Source organism: Zonotrichia leucophrys, chromosome Z, assembly GCF_028769735.1.
Source record: "Zonotrichia leucophrys gambelii isolate GWCS_2022_RI chromosome Z, RI_Zleu_2.0, whole genome shotgun sequence".
NCBI lineage: Eukaryota > Metazoa > Chordata > Aves > Passeriformes > Passerellidae > Zonotrichia > Zonotrichia leucophrys.
Window position 1 is genome coordinate 63,201,552 of NC_088200.1, and position 17,863 is coordinate 63,219,414.

At 44.6% G+C, this 17,863-nt stretch overlaps 1 protein-coding gene across 1 annotated transcript; it reads left to right on the top strand.

Moving 5' to 3' along the window:
* Positions 1–4,524: 4,524 nt before the first annotated feature.
* LOC135459558 (thioredoxin) lies at positions 4,525–13,688 on the top strand. Its single transcript, XM_064735744.1, has 5 exons — positions 4,525–4,682; positions 10,419–10,523; positions 11,105–11,164; positions 11,983–12,048; positions 13,471–13,688. The coding sequence occupies exons 1-5, from the start codon at positions 4,659–4,661 to the stop codon at positions 13,531–13,533; spliced, it is 318 nt and encodes a 105-aa protein (XP_064591814.1). The 5' UTR covers positions 4,525–4,658; the 3' UTR covers positions 13,534–13,688.
* The last annotated feature ends 4,175 nt before the right edge of the window (positions 13,689–17,863 follow it).

Genomic DNA, 17,863 nt, shown 5'->3' on the forward strand with positions numbered 1-17,863 from the left:
CCAGAGAGTGCAGATGAGCATTCCTATGCTCACAGACCTCCTGTCAGGAGGTCTCCTTTGTGGAGACCTGGAACATGTCATAAACACAGGTAAGCTCACAGAAGCTTTCTTTAAAAAAAAAAAGAGGTTCCTTCTAATAAAAGTCCCAAAAGTAGCAGTTTCATCAGCTCTAGAGCATTTTGAAATTCTTTTCTCCAAAGAACTTTCTAAAAATGAAGCAAAACTGAGTGTGAGGGAAAGTAACATGGTTGTTTTCTTGATTCGCAGAAACGCTTTGTTAACCATCATCCCCCCGCCCCCCGCCCATGGCAAGTGGAGATGAACTGTGGCAAGATCTTTATTCCTTTTTTTTTTTCTCAACATTTTACTCAACTTCTCATTTTTAATCAGACATGCTACACCAAGCATTCAAAGGACTCTGGGCAACTACATCTGCAGTACATCAGCCTGGGAGAGAGAAAGAAACATGTTTCCCCTGTGACTTATGCTTGCACAACACCTAGCACACTTATCCAATTATTAAATATTTATTGCACCTTTAATACATCAGTTACAAAAGCAAAAATTTCCAGAAGGGCAGGCTGGAAGGAAAGGGAAAGTACAATTAAAGGTTGCTGCTCTGTTGCAGTGTCAGGGCCAGGTGTTACACTCTCAATTTCCATTGTAACACACTGGCAAATAACCTGGCTTTCCTATGGTAAAATCTGATGTTGCTATGGCTGGACTTGTTGCCTCTAGCAGCTTCCTAATTTCTGCAACTGGATGCACCCTTTCTTAATGTTGGACATGACTGACCATCTGTGCCATGGCTGTAGTATTGTTATCCTTGTAGCTGTGCCTTTTACTGAATGACACATTTGAGTGGTCAGGAGACTTAAGAGTGGTTTTAGGAGACAGAAGTTTGTCTTAGATATGTTCATGGGAGCTTGGAGAGGTTAACTTCCAAGAAATTGGCACAAGCTGCTGGATCTAGTTTCCTGCTCTTTCTTTCCTTTTCTATTTCCTTCGTTCTTCCTCTTCTTTATCCCTCTTATTTTCATGTTTTCTCACTCTCCATTGCATGCCTATGAGAAAATGGAACACCAGTGACTATCGTGTGCCAGAGTCCAAAGCCTGCCAAGCGCAGGTTTTTTGTTGGTTAATGGTTTGCAACACCACATTCAGGATGTCCAGCTGCAGACCTCCAGCCTACCCTGGGTCTCACCACTCCATGGCATTTTCCCCACCCACCAACACACACTGGCACACAAAGAAGAAAAGACAAAGCAAGCCCTGTAAAGGAGATTTGTGGCTCCAAAGCCTTTGAACCACAGACAGGTAAACAGATCTGGAAAGACATGTGGAGCTGGGGGGAGCATCACACCAGGACCACGTGTCACAGCTCTGCCTCGTTCATCCAGATGGACACCATGATTTACAACCTGCCTCACTGATCATCCAGGGATTACTGCTGCCCACCTTTCCTACCCTGCTTTCCACCTCTCCCAGCAGCTCAGAAAGAACTGAAACTGTAATTTGCTCAGCCTCCCAAACCCTACTGCAGGTCTGACCCTGAGCACACCTTGAGCTCACCTCCAGCTGCGGGTGAAGCGCTTCCCTACTGCTTTTGCCCATGCTGCTCTCATCTAAGAGGCGACAGAAATCAATACAAGCAAAGCCCAAAAATTAAAGGATGCCTTCCATCATGAGAGCATTTTTAAAGGTGACTAAAACAAAGCAAATTGAATTCCCACCTGGATGTTTGTGATGATTGTGGCATAGCATGAGCTCTCCAAAAATACAGTTCTTTTTACTGCCCTACACCTAAGTGGTACTGATTAATTCTCTTGAGGGCACCTAAATTTAGACCTTCTGACTTCCTCTCCCACATGTGTTCCACAAATCCAAGGAGCGTGGCAAATATATACTTACAGTGCATGGGTGGCTCAGGGATCTGTCTATGTCTCCAGACCTCCTGCAAGAGAAACTATCTAGGGACTGATTTTTGAGGCATACATTGCCTTTCCACTCTGCCCCTCCTCAGGCCACGTTTTCTGATTTCAGAAGCAAGCAAACACACCTTCCTGATTGTTTTCAGTGCTTCCTGGTTCTCTGCCAGCCCACATTTGCAAAGAGCCATCTATTGGACACCATCCTATCCAGTGACTCCTGGGTATGACACATCATACAGCAGTCTGCTGAAGCATGAAATTCACATGATTTTCAACTTCTCCACAGTCAATTCACATATTTTTAACATCCACTCTCCAGCAGCCTGGGGGAGAGAACTATGTTGCATTTGTGGTTGTGAGGAAGGCGGGTGGGAGTGAGGGCACATGAGAAGCTGAGGCCCCTATGGTTGAGTGACTGTGTACATGGGACAGCTACAGCATTGTTGAGGTAAACAATGAGACATTCCACAGTTTAAAAAACAAAATACAAAAATAATAAAAACCAGGGCTTATTTTCTGGGGGTGTAGATTTTTTTCCCCATTTAGAGGACACACAATCCTCTGTACCATTTTTATTACATTCTGTCATTATAGTAATTACTACAGTCTAAGGATCAAGCACAGATCACATAAATTATATTACTCTCCAGTTATTTTAGGCATCCATACAACAATCCTACAGCAACATGCTGGACTTCAAACTGCTGTATGCCTAAGCCTGTCAAGTCAAGTGACTGTGAGTACAGCAGGAGACAAGTGGCCATATATGGTACCTGAGAAGGGACACACTTCTCCTTCTAGTTTAGATACGGTTTACCCACCCACACTTGCCTTTAGAAAGCTGTTGGTTTCTAAGAATTTATTATCTGGGTGGGTTGTTCCCTGCCTTTGCTTGCACTGGCTTCTGCAGCAGGCACACAATGCTTGGCTGAGATGGGGCATTCAGGAGTTGGACTTTGAAGGTCGTCTGGGCTTCTCATTTTATCCTGCCAGGCAACCGGCTGTAGAGCAAGGTGCCTTGGCTGATGAGGAATTCCTGCTTTCTCTTGAGCCATTGGCAGCAGCTGCACCTCCCCAAAGCAGCACAGGGCACATGTACCAGCTGTGTCTGTCAGCCACAGGCACACAGACACAAGGGCAGCAAGGCCCAGCTGGAGGAAGCTGGAAGAAAATATGAATGCCAACAGAAACCACCAAGCTTCACAACGCTGCTTCCTGGCTCCCCTAGTGATGCCACCAAAGAAAAAAAGGGGATGCTTATGGCATCTAACAGGAGGGGGAAGAAGCAGGGAGAGCAGCATTCAAAGTGCTTCCAGCAGACAAAACCTATCAGGTCTGGAAAGAGCTAGACAGGAGGTGGCCTGCTGTGGTGCAACTAAAGTTGAGCAAAGGGGATGCAACCACAGGGCCAGAAAAGAGCTTACAAGTTCTGCTGCAGTAGTATGCCACACACTTAAAATTATTTACTCAGTATCCACCACAAGTAAAGCAACATATGAGAGCACATCCTGTTGTACCTGATGCGTTGGTACCTGTACCCAAGGAAAACTGTCCTTTGTTTTCTTTTTCTTTCTAAGGAAGAAGTGTATTTTTTTTATCCAGGGTCTGCACTAACTCTTCCCATCCCCTGCTCAGCTGTATCCCAGAGCAAATCTTTCACAGGCTGGTAACCCAGCTGCTAAAACCTGCACTTGTAACACAGCCGGCACCAATATCCCAACGCCTAACCTTTCGTGTGCAGTGGGAGCTGGAGTCAGCAACGTCCAGAGTCCAACATTAAACCCTACCCAACAGGAGAGCAGGGCTGTGGCAGACCTGTTTTGCACTGTGGGGTGGCAGTGGTGCAGCATGTGGTGAAACAAAGGATGTCTCTAAAACACAGAAAAATAAACAAGATAGATGGGAACTCAAGGTTCCACCAAGGAGTCCCCTCGGATGGTAAGGCTAAGTTGTTCCCATGAGGAGTCTTTCTGGTCCTGGCTGAGTCCTTCCATGAGGGGAGCTAGGGGAGACGGTCAGTGTTTAACGCCGGGCAAGCACCGCTCGCCTGGCTGAGCCTTCTGCGCTGCAGAAGGCCCCACATCCCACAGAGAAACGGCGCCACTCCGCGCTTTTGGTGGTGGGAAGGAAAACAAGGGGGGAAAAGAGAAAAATATTCCCGTGATTTATTCCCGCCTTCCAGCTTTGCAGCAGCCCCACTCTGCCCGCATTTATGGGCAACACCACCTCCCTTTCTCGTAAGGCGAGCAAAACGCCGCGTCAGGCAGGGCCGCTCCGCGGGGGGACGCGGGGGGGGAGTGGGGCCGAGCACTTCCTGCTCATGGTTACACAGCACTTTTCCAACCTTCCTGGGCTTTCCTTTCTTCCGCTGCTGCTGCCGGTTCCCCCTGGCAGCCGGCAGGGACGCACTCTCCCCGCCCGGCCGGGGCTGCGGGCGCAACCGGACTCGGCCGCGCCGCCTCCCCTCGCTCCCCTCAGCGGGGCCCCCGGCGACCCCGAGCCCCAGCAGCGCCGTGGGCGGGGGCGCGCGGGGAGCGGCTGGAGGCGGGTCGGGCCCCGCGCATGCGTGGCGCGCCGCGGCGCTGGCCATAAAAGGGCGGCCGGGGCGGCGCGGGAGACGCGCTGGGACGGCGGGAGGCGAGGGAGGAATCCGAGCCGAGTGCGGGAGCGAAGCCCTTGGTTCCTTACCTTTACGCCACCGACCCTACTTTCCCAGCCGTCGCCACTATGGTGAAGACCGTGGGCAACCTGGTGAGTCCGATGGGCGGGGCGGCCATGTCCTTTCGCCGTGCGAGGGGCGGACGGCGGGACGAGCATCCCTCCCCGGCGGGCGAGCGAACAGCACGGGAGCGCTGCCGGGGGCAGCGAGGCAGGCGGGGATCAGTGCTCGGGCTGCCCCGGGCTCTCGGGAGGCCGTGGCCTGCCGGAGATGGCGGGTGAGAGCCCGTGTGCTGCCCGGGCAGGCGGAGCCTGCTTCGCCCATGCGGCGCGAACGGGGAAAGCCGCGCGGAGGGCTCGGCCAGAGCGGAGGAGGGGAACAAAAAACTGCGCGACCTGAGGCTTCGGGGAGTCGGCATGAGCAGGGGGGTGATGCAATTTCACGTTATGACGGGCTGTTGCTCATCGCCCTTTAAAGTCTTAAGGAAAACGTTCCGTTTCTCAAGCGGACCGCGGCGTACTAGAGCGGCAGGAGGAGAGGACGCAGTCTCAAGCTGCGTCAGGGGAGATTTAGGTTGGACATTAGGAGGAATTTCTGAAAAGACAAGGTGATTAGGTGTTGGAATGGGCTTCACAGGGAGAGATGGTTGAGTCACCGTCCTCGCCGGTGTTTAAAGAACTGGGGTGGCACTGAGTGCTGTGGTGTGCGTGACAGTGTGGTGTCGGGTCGCAGCTTGGAGCAGCTCGATGATTTCCGAGGTCTTTTCCAACCTAACTGATTTTGTGATTCAGTACCTTAATTTCCTAGTCCTGATTTGCCTTATGTACTGCTGGTGTGTAGGGGCCCAGGCGGCTTTCTTAGAGTTTGGCCTAAGTTCTCTTGCATTTCGGAGCAGGACATAATGGAAAAGTTCATCCATTCTTGACTTGAAAGGAGCTGCTAGAGCCCATTCCCCATACTTAAACAGCAGGAGTTTCTGGCATAAGATGTTATGCTGCTGTCTGACATATTCACAACCCTAATACAGCACATCACTGTTTGGATAGTTCTGTGAATGCAAACACATCTGTGGCTCTGAGACACAAAATAGTAATAAAGCCTAGACCGACACATGGAGAATACCCTGCTGGTGATGAAATTGCATGTGGTCTTGTGCACAGCAGCTGATGTGGTTGATAGACAACAATAGAGTTTTGTTAGCTGTAACTTAGGAACCCAAGTCTCTAAAAATATTCTCCATGCAAACTTAGCAAGCTCTTCATTTCAGGAAAAATCCTGTTGGTCTTGTCCCACCTTTTTGAACTTGAAATTTGGTGCAAGTATCAGTTTGATCTCATTTTGAGGCATCTGCAAGTGATGCTGTGTTAGCATCCTGCAAGGCCCCAAAAAGTTGCTCAACAAGGTCTTCAACAGGGCTTAGAGTTGTTCTTGTACTCTAAGTTAGACACAGGAGAAATACCGTCAAAGATATTCTCAACAGGTCAAAACAAAAAAAAGACTTTACTGGCGACTTTAGAGAATCAGGGAACTTTGGCAAAAGGTTTAGTGCAACATTCAGTCAACATAAAACACTTCTCAAAGCATTAACTTGGCCTCTTCAACTTAGCAAACTCTAAATATGTTTGATTTCAAGTTACTTAAAAATTCTGTGAGGAGAGAATTAGAAGAGGAAAAAGAAAAGGCATTAGAAAGGGCACATATAGCTACTAACTGCTGGGTCCCAGCGGTGTTCAGCTGATAGAAATTCCAAGAGGAGGAAGGGTCAAGACATATGCTAGCAGCACGTTTGGCCTTAAATACCGCTTGCCTCCAGTGTGCCCATGACAGGCGGACGCCGTGTGTCCGGGATACGGGCTCTAGGAATGGGGGCTGTGGGCAGTGCGCTGCCTCGCCAGAGCCAGGCCTGACCTGCCCCTTCCCCACACATCTGCACCTCAAATTGTTTCGAGACCTCTGTCTTTCCAGTCTCTCACGCATCCAAGTTTGTTTTCTAGGCTGTGCTCTTCTACAGTCGGTTCACTTTAAAAATGAAAGGCATGTCAGACCTCTCCCACTGGACCGCAAAAGTGTTGGGATCTGATACATAAATATACAAACTAACACTTGTAACCACAGCTCAAAAACCGGTGAATGCCGGAAGCTCCTTAAAAGGAACGAAACGCCTTACCATTCAGGTCGTGGAGAGAGAATGGTGTGTGAATTCCAGAACAACCTGGAATTGCTGTTCTGCCTTGTATCTCTTCCCCCTTCTCTGTTTAAGGTGGCACAGAAGGGGCAAACTTTTGGTGTAAGGGTCGAGGTTTTTGTTACACACAGGAACAGGTTAAACATGGCAAGTCAAATCTGGCTCTGCTCTAAGTTAGCTAGGCTTCCACTATTGTCCTAGCTATGAGCCTTGTTTAATAGTCTGTTGTAGTTAAAGTGAACTTTGGTTATGCATTCATGGACAGTGTGAACTCAACAGTCATGCTGACAACAACATTTTAACATCAGTGACACCCAGAGTATTCAAGCACAGGGCAGCTGGGATTTCTGGATTAATTCTGGTTTTCAGTAAAACATGTTTGTATTCTTCTCGAATACAAAGGGGAAAACCCATTCTTGCACTGTCTGCATTTCTGTGAGTGAGAGCTAGATAGAGGTGGCCCTTTTCCCTGCACACCTCTTCAGAAGCAGACTAGCTTCTGAAGAATGTCTGCTTTCAGGGTGCTTGACTGATCCCTCTGTAGTAGCTGCTGTAGCACTATAGAAGAAGCTGTATTGGTCGTTTTTTAGTGGCCCTGAGATGAGTGACTAGTGTAACTTGTAAGAGGGTTTGACCATGGGACATACTGCCTTTTATAGTCAAAGCTAATGGAGTGTATAAACTTAAAAAGCTGGTGTGCCAAAGCTTTCCTCTTCGTCCTAGCTGCCTCTCTTGTTATTTAAGTTAAAGAAAATTATGAAAAATTACAGCTTTTGCTATAAGTGATAATTTTAGAAGTGGCCTGTGCTAGGGAGTTCAGGCAGTTGAACCTTTGCTTTGTTTATGCTAGCTTCTGCATTTAAAAGCCTCACTAAATTACATAGTAACCATTGGCAGTCAGCCGATGATTGGGCAGTTCAAGGGTGACTTGATATGTATTGAAAATAATGTTTACAACCAAGCATTAATCAAATAAGCCAGATAGTGTGGACCTGTATTATCTGTTGCTGGGGGCAGCAGACTCCTCCTTTCAGCACCATCTGAAGGAGGCCAGCAGCCTCCTTTTTGGAGCCTTACCTGGCGCTGGGAACCTCTGAGCCACTAGAGGCTTTCATTGTTAGAGCTTCTTACTTGGCCCTTGGGAACAGATGCCTGCTACCAATGTGTTTGTTGAAGGTAGCATGCCCTTTTCTGCTGGACGACAATACAAGTAAAATGGGGTCTTGTGTGTGCTCAGAGAAATTGTAGTTAAATATTTAAGGGAAAAACAAACAAACCACCAAACCCACTCCCCCCCAAAAAAAAAACCATCACCACAAAGAACAAATCGATATTGACCAGCATGCTAGCTGGGGTTTTCCCCAGTGAGCTGCTACCTGGAGAAAATGCTGTTTAACAAAGGATGACAAATAGTCTTGTGATGGGAGGTTCCCCTTCTGGTAACAGAGATTATTTAGTTTTTCATAAAAAAGCTTGTCGCTTTACAGTTAACATTAAAGACAACTAGTGAAGTCAGTTGGACTGGTCAAGCAGCTTGTTTTTCTTTTGCGCCTGCTACTGTCTTCCCCCAGGGAAATTAAGCTCACTAGAAAAACCTTCAGAACTTCTCACTATTTCAATATTTTTTAACTTGCAGGGGTAACACCTTTAGACCCAGCATCTTATTTTACAGTCCTGCAACAATTTTGGCTGATAGTAGAGATGATTTACAGGATAACATCTGATTTGTAGTCAGGACCAGGTCACCAGTGGTGAATGATATATGTGTCCAGCTGTAATTATGATGCTGTCCCACTTTCCCTTTGTTCTCTGCAATAACAGACCTCAGGTGTGTGGCCATATGATGAACACATTCCAAAGCTGGCTTCCTTTTACAGAATACAGTAATTATGCAGCTGGACAGGAGACCTAGGGGTTAAAATAGGATGGTCTAACTGGCAGCTGTGGAAGTGGATTCAATAGAGTGGTGCTCTTACAGTGCAGGTGTCTGAGAAGCTATACCAAAAATCAGTAGCAGGATTTCAAGGCCAGAAGGAGTGAAGCTTGATTGAGGAATTTATGATATAAGTACTGAGAGGGAGCAGTGAGTGTGGACTGCTGTGTGCAGAAACACTTAAACATTGTAGGTGGGAATGGGCACAGGAATGCATACTATGTCAGTACAGGAGTAGGGGAACCTAGGGAAAACTTGACCCTTCCTGTCTCTTTCAGAGTGAGAGTAGATGGTGTGGAGTGTTACTATTGGTCTTGTAGCAGAGTAGACTGTGACTGTCCAAGATGCAAGGATAGAAAAACCACCATGTGCCTATGTGCCTCTGAAGAGAGCTATGTGGGGAGGGAAGAAGTCTGTTAACAGGGAGATGTAATGCAGAGTGTATTTGAAGTTACAGGAAGCTGTGAAGACTTTCACGTAGGATTATGCATACATAAGAATGCTCATGCAGGATCTCTGCTTCCTTGTTAAATATATTCATGTCCAGTTTGACTTTGGCTCCTCAACTGTGTGGCATTCTTTGGCTTACTAGAGTCAAGTTGCAACTTATTGTGGCTGATTGCAGAAGCAGGTATGAATTAGTTAACCCCTGCACTGCAAAACCCCTGTGTACGTCTGGCAGTAACCATTCTGCTTTCAGTCAGCTGTTGCTGACAGGATTCCAGTGCTTTGCTCCATTAAGCTGGGAGGGACTAAAGCAGCTCTCTTTTGAAGTTTATACCAACAGCTCTTCTGAAGCTTGATTGTCAAGACAACAAAGTTGAAAATTACTTACAAGTGACTTGTACTTTCTTTGACATAGACAGTATCAGTACGTAGGTGAGCAACACTTTCTGTTTCTGCTTGAGATATTTGTTTGCCTTTTGCTAGGATGCAAGTATTTATTGCTTTTAATGTCTTTCTATTAAAACATTCACTTTTTGACCAGTAATGGCATGTAGGATGTTTAGTTCCAAGAAATATTGTCCAGAGATGATTTGTGTGACTAAGTGCAGCACAGAGTGGAAGACTCAGAATAAGTATTGGGTGTTTACTTGTGTAGTGTGTATGTGTAGCGTTGCTTTGGCTAATGATGTCAAATGTGGGTTCGCTTGGCAAAATAACTATCCTATGAGGTTGCTTTCAAAAACATGCTTTAGAATAAAACACACAGTATCATTTTAATGTTAGCCATTGATTGGAAAAGTCACCAGAATGGATGACTGTACAAAGGTTTGTGTCTCTCCTTTCCAAATTCTGCCGATGAAAGTCTGTTCCAGATGAAGATGAAAGTGTTACTGCCAAGATGAAATGAGAAAATGGATTATAAAATCTCTAAGGATCATATTTTGGGGATAACATAGAGCTGTCAGAGTTGAGTATCATGAGTAGAGAATTTCTAGCTTGTTTCCACAATTCAGTGCATTTGAGCATTGTGGTTGTTTTCTAATTGGTGAGACATAGGACACTGACTGCTGCTAGCACCAATAAAAAAAATTCATACTGAAGCACAAGTGATAGTACAAATAACCCAGTTAAGTGTTTAAGACTTGCCATAATGATTAGTGTGTTAGGTCTGAAAGCAAGCCAGCACTGGGATTAGTCTTAAATCATTTGGGAAAGGAGGGGGAAATCATCATTGTGTTCTTTTTGGTTTTTTTTTTTTTGTAGGTTGAATTTCAGGCAGAACTGCAATCTGCTGGTGAGAAGCTCATAGTAGTTGATTTCTCTGCCACATGGTGTGGACCATGCAAAATGATCAAGCCCTTTTTCCACGTAAGTAGTTTTTCTGGGTTTATTTCTGCATTAAATTGTATATAAATGTTTGTGTTCCTTGAACATGGAGGAAAGTTCTTTTGCCTTATGCAATTTTAAGACTACCAAGTGAAATAGACTGACCATTGGTATAGTTGGGAACTAATATGAGGTTTAGCTTTTTTCCTGGTGCTTACATGCATTTTGGGTAAATGGAGACCTGCCAGTTGCATTGCAACCTTCTGTACACTCAATGTAACTCCTCAGCTGTGTTTAGGTGACCATGTTATCTCATGATAAGGTATGAGAAGCTGTAGCACCTTTGGGTGATTAGCTGAAGGCTGCAAGAGAAGGCCTTCCACCTATGTCTTAGCATATATTGGGCCTTTGTGGGGAGAAGGTATTTCCACAGACTCCTCCAGAAACAGTCAGCAGCAGAACAGAAAATTTTTGCTCTGGTAGTAAAATAGCTGCTTTAAGATGATAAAGCATGTTTCACTAGCAGTTTAAGCAGCACTAGCCTTTCCATTTATACAAATGCATCTTTTCAGGAAGCTTTCCTGGGGCACTGTAACTGCATAGTTCTTTTTATTTCTTTCTAGAGTTTGTGTGAGAAGTATGGTGATGTGATATTCATAGAAATCGATGTGGATGATGCCCAGGTAAGGTCTGGGATGGTCCTGAAGGAGAACAGCTAAAGACTTCCATGCAAGTGACAGCCAAGAATTCAAAATGTCTTCACACATTTTGAATCAAAATCTGAAACAAAACAAGAGTTTTGTTAAAGTTAAAATTGAAACACAGGGATTTAGCTGGAAAGAATTAATTTTTTTGCAGGGAACACCTGAACAGAACAAACTATCTGCTGGTTGTCAGCATTCTTGAAGTCCTATGGCATGTGTTGGATAACTTGGAGGAAATGACCCTTTATTTTGGGAGGGAGTGTTGGTCTAAGGTCTTAAGCTGCTTTGATACAGTCTTCCTTAAACCTAATGGTTCACAACCTACTGATCTGTCTGATCCCTCCACTGCTCTTGGCACTTTTTCCTCTTTCATTAAAAATGAAATTAGGTCTTGAATTAAGTGCAATATAATGTCTGCTGTATTGCAGTTTCAACATTGTCTAATAGGTACTTGAAAAATATCACATGGAAGCCCAAGAGTTGCCATAGGGCTCTTGAGTCTTACAGGCAGACATCTGTTTTGATGCGGAAGTCTGGCTTTTTCCAAGCACGGAGTACAGGTTAAGGTTTTTGCTATTGTATGAATTAAGTATTGAAGAAGGGATCTTTAAGGCTTACTTCAGGCGGATGTTAACACTGCGCTGGTTTTGCTAGTGATGAAATAGCAGAAGTTCTTTTGCTTTGTCTTGAACAGCAGTGGCTTTACCCCATCACCTAAACAGAAGTCAGCTAGAGTGGGTTCTAAATTTAGCATACTTAAGAATGCCCAGTTGAAGATGGTTTTTTGTCTCTTCCAGGATGTTGCTTCACACTGTGATGTGAAGTGCATGCCAACGTTCCAGTTCTACAAGAACGGAGAGAAGGTAAGCTCTGCCTTCTTGGAGCTGGAGCAGGCAAAAAAAAAAAAAAAAAAAAAAAAAAAACAAAACATTGGGAGTGTTGGATTATGTCTCTATGGTACCACTAGCATTAAGGCACTCCTGAGAGCAAGCAAGTTCATCTTAGTACCACAGCAGATGTAACCAGCAGTTAACTGGTGATGCAAACTGTGTTGTTCACAGGTAGGGAACTGAGTTAGTTACAGGTCAATCTTACAGACAATTTCATGACAGACTGTGGGGTGAGATGTCTGTGTTAAGACTGCTTAGCACCCTGTCCATCGGCCTAGCACCCTGCCTTTTACTTGGCTGGTGTTTGTTATCTGGGTGCAGCTTGTGTTGAAGAGAAAAATGACTATAGGTGCCTATGGAATCCTGCCCAAACAGAAATCTCTAACGTGGTTGGGGTTATATACAACAAACAGCTGTTTAGTTTATTTCACAGAGAGGCTGTATAACCTTTGACGTGAAGGTCCTGTCCCTGTTTAAGGACTGAGCAGACCTCTTTTGTCTGCTCTGGCAAGAGATGGATGAGATGGGATGCAGATTGTGCTCTGACAGCACAGTGTGCTGCCTGTGCAGGGTAGTTTGAGTAGCTATCTGCATGAACTTGCTGAGCTGATTGTGTTGTCTTTGGGCTTTTAGTTTGCTAAGCAAGCTGAAGGTAGGCTTTTCTGAAGGAAAACAGTGCTCTGGGTGTAAGTTTCATGGCTGAAGGTGATGGAATTGCACCTTGGATAGCTGAGTGTCACAGGTAGGGTGACTTTCAGCAGAGTATGGGGTCAGTATGAACCTTTGACAGTTCTGTTAGACTGAACTTCTGCAATTTCGTGATGTCATTGGAAGAATTGTGATTACAGTGTGATAGTCAAGATGTATCGAGCAAGCAGCTTCATGGCCTGTAGTGTAGTCTGCTCTCTGCCTTCCATCCCTGTAGATACAGGAGGACAGAGCTACAGTTTTTAAGACAGCAGATGAATGTTGCCTGTCTTTCTGCTCTATAAGTTGCAAGAAGATCAGTTCTCACAGGAGAAGCCAGGCGCAGGAGTAGGTCATTTGCCAGAACTTGATTGGTAGGGTCCTGAGCAACTCAAGGTGACTTTGAGCTGCCTTTGATATGTGGGGACCTTCAGAATCCCTTCAAGCCTCTTTTTGAGTCTAACATAATACTGACCCAGGATTAATGGTAGTCTGGAAGTGAAGTTTGATAGTCTTCTGTCTCAACTTTTGTGTGAGTTGAACTGAGTAGGAAATAATTATATTAACATCTGCAAAATATTCTGTGTTTTGAGAGTGGGAAAAATTTTAGTTTTTAGCAGAGTTGAATAGGTGTGCATGTGACTGGATGCTATGCAACTAATGTTAAGAAGCATTGAATGCAGTTCTAAAATCAATCTCTCTTTACAGGTGCAGGAGTTCTCTGGGGCCAATAAAGAGAAGCTGGAAGAGACCATTAAAAGTCTACTCTAATCTCCAGCCATGAAGACATTGAAGTGTGACTGCTTTGGCTAAATTACAGCCTGCAACTTTTCTACTTAAAAAAAATAAGCAAGCTAGCTAGATTAAATGGTGCAAACTATCTTCTTGGTCCATGTATATGAGTAAAATAAAGTATAAACTCTTCACTTTTGGGTATTGTTGTGTGTTTAACAAAAAGCTTAGTAATTTCATAATGTCAGGTGAGTGTCAGGTTTTGCTGTGTTAAAAGAGTACTGTCTGTGTACAAAGACTTCTCAAAGGCAACCTCATCTGTTGTTGGCTTGGGAGCCATGACAGTTGCTTTAGGAGGAGTCTGCTGCCACCCTACTCAGATGGCAGTCACTATGCTATAAGCTAGTTTACAAATACCAAAAGAGGAGTTGGAGAAAAGAGAGTAGTCACTGGGTGGGATACTTCTTTCTTTCATTACATCTTTTTAGTTAAAAGATTTTTAAAATATTTCAAGCTGCATTTTAGAGTTCAAAGCTAATAAGACTTGTCCTTCCAGAGCATTATACCAATCCTACCATGGAAGTGCAAGGTAGGACTTGGATTTGCTCTTTTTGCCTTTTTAATTTACCTTGCCATTTGTATGTGTACATTCTGGTTCTATTAGTAAAGAAGTGTGTTTAGTCTGAGTTGGGCTGCTTTGTTCCTAGGCATTAGTCTGGAACAAATGACTGAAGAAGTAAAACTTGTAATCTTACAGTCAAGAGAATTTTAGATTTATGTACTCTTGTAATTTTCATTTGATTGCTCTGTTGCATTCTCAGAACACAATTGACACTGTGTTGGACAGTAAACTGGTCTCTGTGGTACTCCAGTCTTGAATCAGGCTGTCTGGATGAATGCTGACTTGCCAACGTTTTTATACCTGCCATTCACCTACTCTTGGCACTGTAACCAAGGGAACAGTGTTTTTTCCACTGTGTCAAAATGGCTTCCTTGCTGGCTTGGATGTCCTGTATAAAAACTCAGTGAAGAAGGGAGCAGGGCTGTAGCTACCAGTGAGCACAGCTTAGTGAGCTGTGCTGCTCACTGAATATTGCTCATGGAAAACCTAGACTTCCTGCTGCATATGCAGACAATGTGGAATGAATGAGCCTCTTGTCTTTGTGGTAGGAAACTCAACCATGACTCAGCTTTACACTCACTTCACAAGTATGCATGAATTTTTTGATGGCTCTGGAGGACTGGGGGCCTTGAACAACTTAATGTATAAGTTCCTAATTTGAAGCAAGATTTTTCTAGTCCAAGAAGTGGCCACACCCTTTACTTGTGAGTGAGCCATCAAGGCTCTTTTTGGATGTAAGTTCTGAGTTGTGATTATGCAATGAGAAGAACATGGAAAATATTTTCCATCTAGTTCTGGCTATTTGACTAAGAGAAGCGCAGCTGCATGTTTGAACTGTTCAAAGGTAAACGGGAAACCACTACCCCAAGTGGTGGGTGCCATGAACAGACTTGTGAGGAAAGAATAGAATGAAGCTGCAGCAAGAATGCACTATATGAACACACGCTATCTGCAAGCAAGCATTGCTTTTGCAAGCAGTTTCTGCATGGCCTACTTAGTCCCTTTGGGCAGTAACTGTGAACAAGAAAGCTTAAAAAAATTCCTGCTGAAAGTTCCAGATGAAGTTCAATAAGAGGCCCTGGCATCCCACTTCATCCTCAAATAATACTGAAGTGTGCTACCACATACAGTATTTCTGCTGAGGCAAGACCCCAGACCAGGTTGTTGCAGGGGAAAAGTGCAGTTAGTGGTGCTTTGCTGCTTGTGTGTGGAGTTTAACTTAATACTTTGTTTAGTTTTTTAGTAAAATTATACTCGGCAGTAGCCTTGGACAATCCGGGTGACAGTGACTGGAAATACAAGTTGTGATTGGAAAAACCAGAATAGCTGGAATACCTCTTGTGCTGAAGCAAGGGTTGCAAAGCAGTTCTTAAAAGGGCAGTGAGTTCAGCTTCCTGTGCTGCAGCATATTCCCCTCCCAAGAACTGATATGTAGGCATACTGTGATGAAAATAACTTGCATAGCCTAATTTGAAAGATGTTCTTTAATGCTTGGCTCTTTGAGGAATATGCAGTGAGGATCTCCCTGTTAGGTGAACTTTCTTTTTAAAGGAAATAACACATAGTCCTCAAATGCAAAGTTATACCAGCATGTGACTGTAGTTGGTCCTCGCCATTACAGGTGATGGAAAGCAAAGCCTATGCTTTGTTTTGGTTTTATGTAAGCAGCCTGGGTTTCTAGGAACCCTGGGAGGAGAGAACCCTGGTTCAGGATGGGAACTGGCTTGAATCTTTCAGCAGGCAAGGACAGGGTGGGTGTTTCAGTCTTTAACAAGCCTAGGTATAGCAAATAAACGTTTTGTTCTAAATGGAATGGGTATGAATATCCTTGCTAAAGCCTAGGGCATATGCCCTCCCACAAGTATTAAGTAATACAGAACCAGCTAGGTGCATTTTTTCATTTGTTTTTCTGTGTGAAGGTGTGAGGCCAGTATTGCTGTGTGCCAGGCGGTTACATGGTTTTGCAAGGGTTCCTCAGGGTGAGAGAGATGGATGAGAATCTTGGCTTTATGATCAGAAGGCTGGATTTATTAATTTATTATATGTAATACATTATGACTATACTAATATGAATAGAGAGAAAAAAGTTCAGAAGCTGCTATGCTAAGAATAGAATAGGAACCTAAAACCAAGAGAACTCTGTGAATCTGTCCCAGAGAGCTTGGTCCTGTGATTGGCCCTTAATTGTAAACATGGAACATGAGCCAATCACAGGTGCACCTATTGCATTCCACAGCAGCAGATAATTATTGTTTACATTCTCTTTCTAGGACCTCAGCTTCCCAGAAGAAGAAAAATCTCAAAGAGAGGATTTTTATGAAAAGATGTGACACCAGGCAGTAGCACAGCATTCACTCCTTCATTAAACTCTGTGGTCTGCATCTTGCATGAACAGAATTAGATGCTTTGATCCAATGATCTGCAAAGATGCCTGTAAGAGGGAAGTGGGTAGATAGCCAACTGACTTGAATGTTGGTAGACTTGATGTACATGGCAGAGAAAAAACAACATAAAAAGGTTTCTTTTGGGAATAAGGGTTTCAGGAAGAAGTTTTGCCCCTCAAGCAATGACTGCAGTCTGTCATTTGGCTGTGAAATACCTGGGATCTGTCCCCTGCTGCCAAACAAGAAAAACACGATGTTTTTGTCTGCAGGCCTGTTATATAGCTTGCCCATAATGGGCTGGCCAACAGGAAGAGAAGTACTTCTTTGAGTATAGCAATTAAAACACATAGCTGGAATAATTAAGCTTAATGAGAGAGGACTAACATGAAAGAAAGGGCCAAGAGGTCACAGTGAGTGGACATGTGAGCTGTGCTTGATCAAATTGCAGTGGCATAGTGACACTCCTTATCTTCATCCAGGGGTTCTGAAAGGGCTGTGTGTCAGGCATGTGAGGTGCTCAACCACTCATCTCTTGCTGCAGTCAACCTAACTGCAACTACAGCTAGCCATCTGCTTTCCCTTCTTTCCTTGATCTGAATGAAGACTTTAATTCCCCTCTGGAATGATTTCAGTAAGAGTATTGGTAATAATTTCAATGTTTAATTTCTTAACTGCTCATACATTATAACTAGCTGGATCTACCAAGCTAAAAATTACATATTTTTTTTACCAATGACAACTGGCATAGCAGCTCCTCTGTGTTGTGCTCTATTGACATGCAGCTTTCAGCCACCAAAGGAATTGGCTTGAGGAGCATACTGTTGAAATCCTTGCTGGATTAACTCTGTTGTGCTAGTCCCTGGCCCTTGGTGAAGGGTGGGAGAGTCTGACCTGGTGAAGGTGCAAGATGCTTTTTCCCATATGAAGGAACAGATGCTTTTGTTCCTTTCCCGCTACCACTATAATTTAGAGCTTTTATTTACACTCATATCACAGAGGGCTTGGCTTTGGCCATTGGTTAAGTCCCTTTTGGAGCTGGCTGTCACTGGGTCTATCTGATGAGGTGGCAGCTTCTAGTCCTCACCAGAAGCCACCCCTGAAGCCTCCCCAGTAACAAAACCTTGGTAAGAATGAACTAGGTGAGTTTGAGAAACTTGGAAACACCTCAGGAGATAGTGGAGAGGAACATCCACCTGGAATGCAGTTTTTCCTCCTACGGTCCAGGTTGATAGACAGAAAAGGTGAGGGAGGCATGAGAGCTGCACAAAGTTCTATTTCTACCTGCAGCTGACAAACACAAGCTTGTGCCGTACAGATTACCACAAGGTGGCCACTGCTGTCTGTGGGTTTTATACAGTGTGTG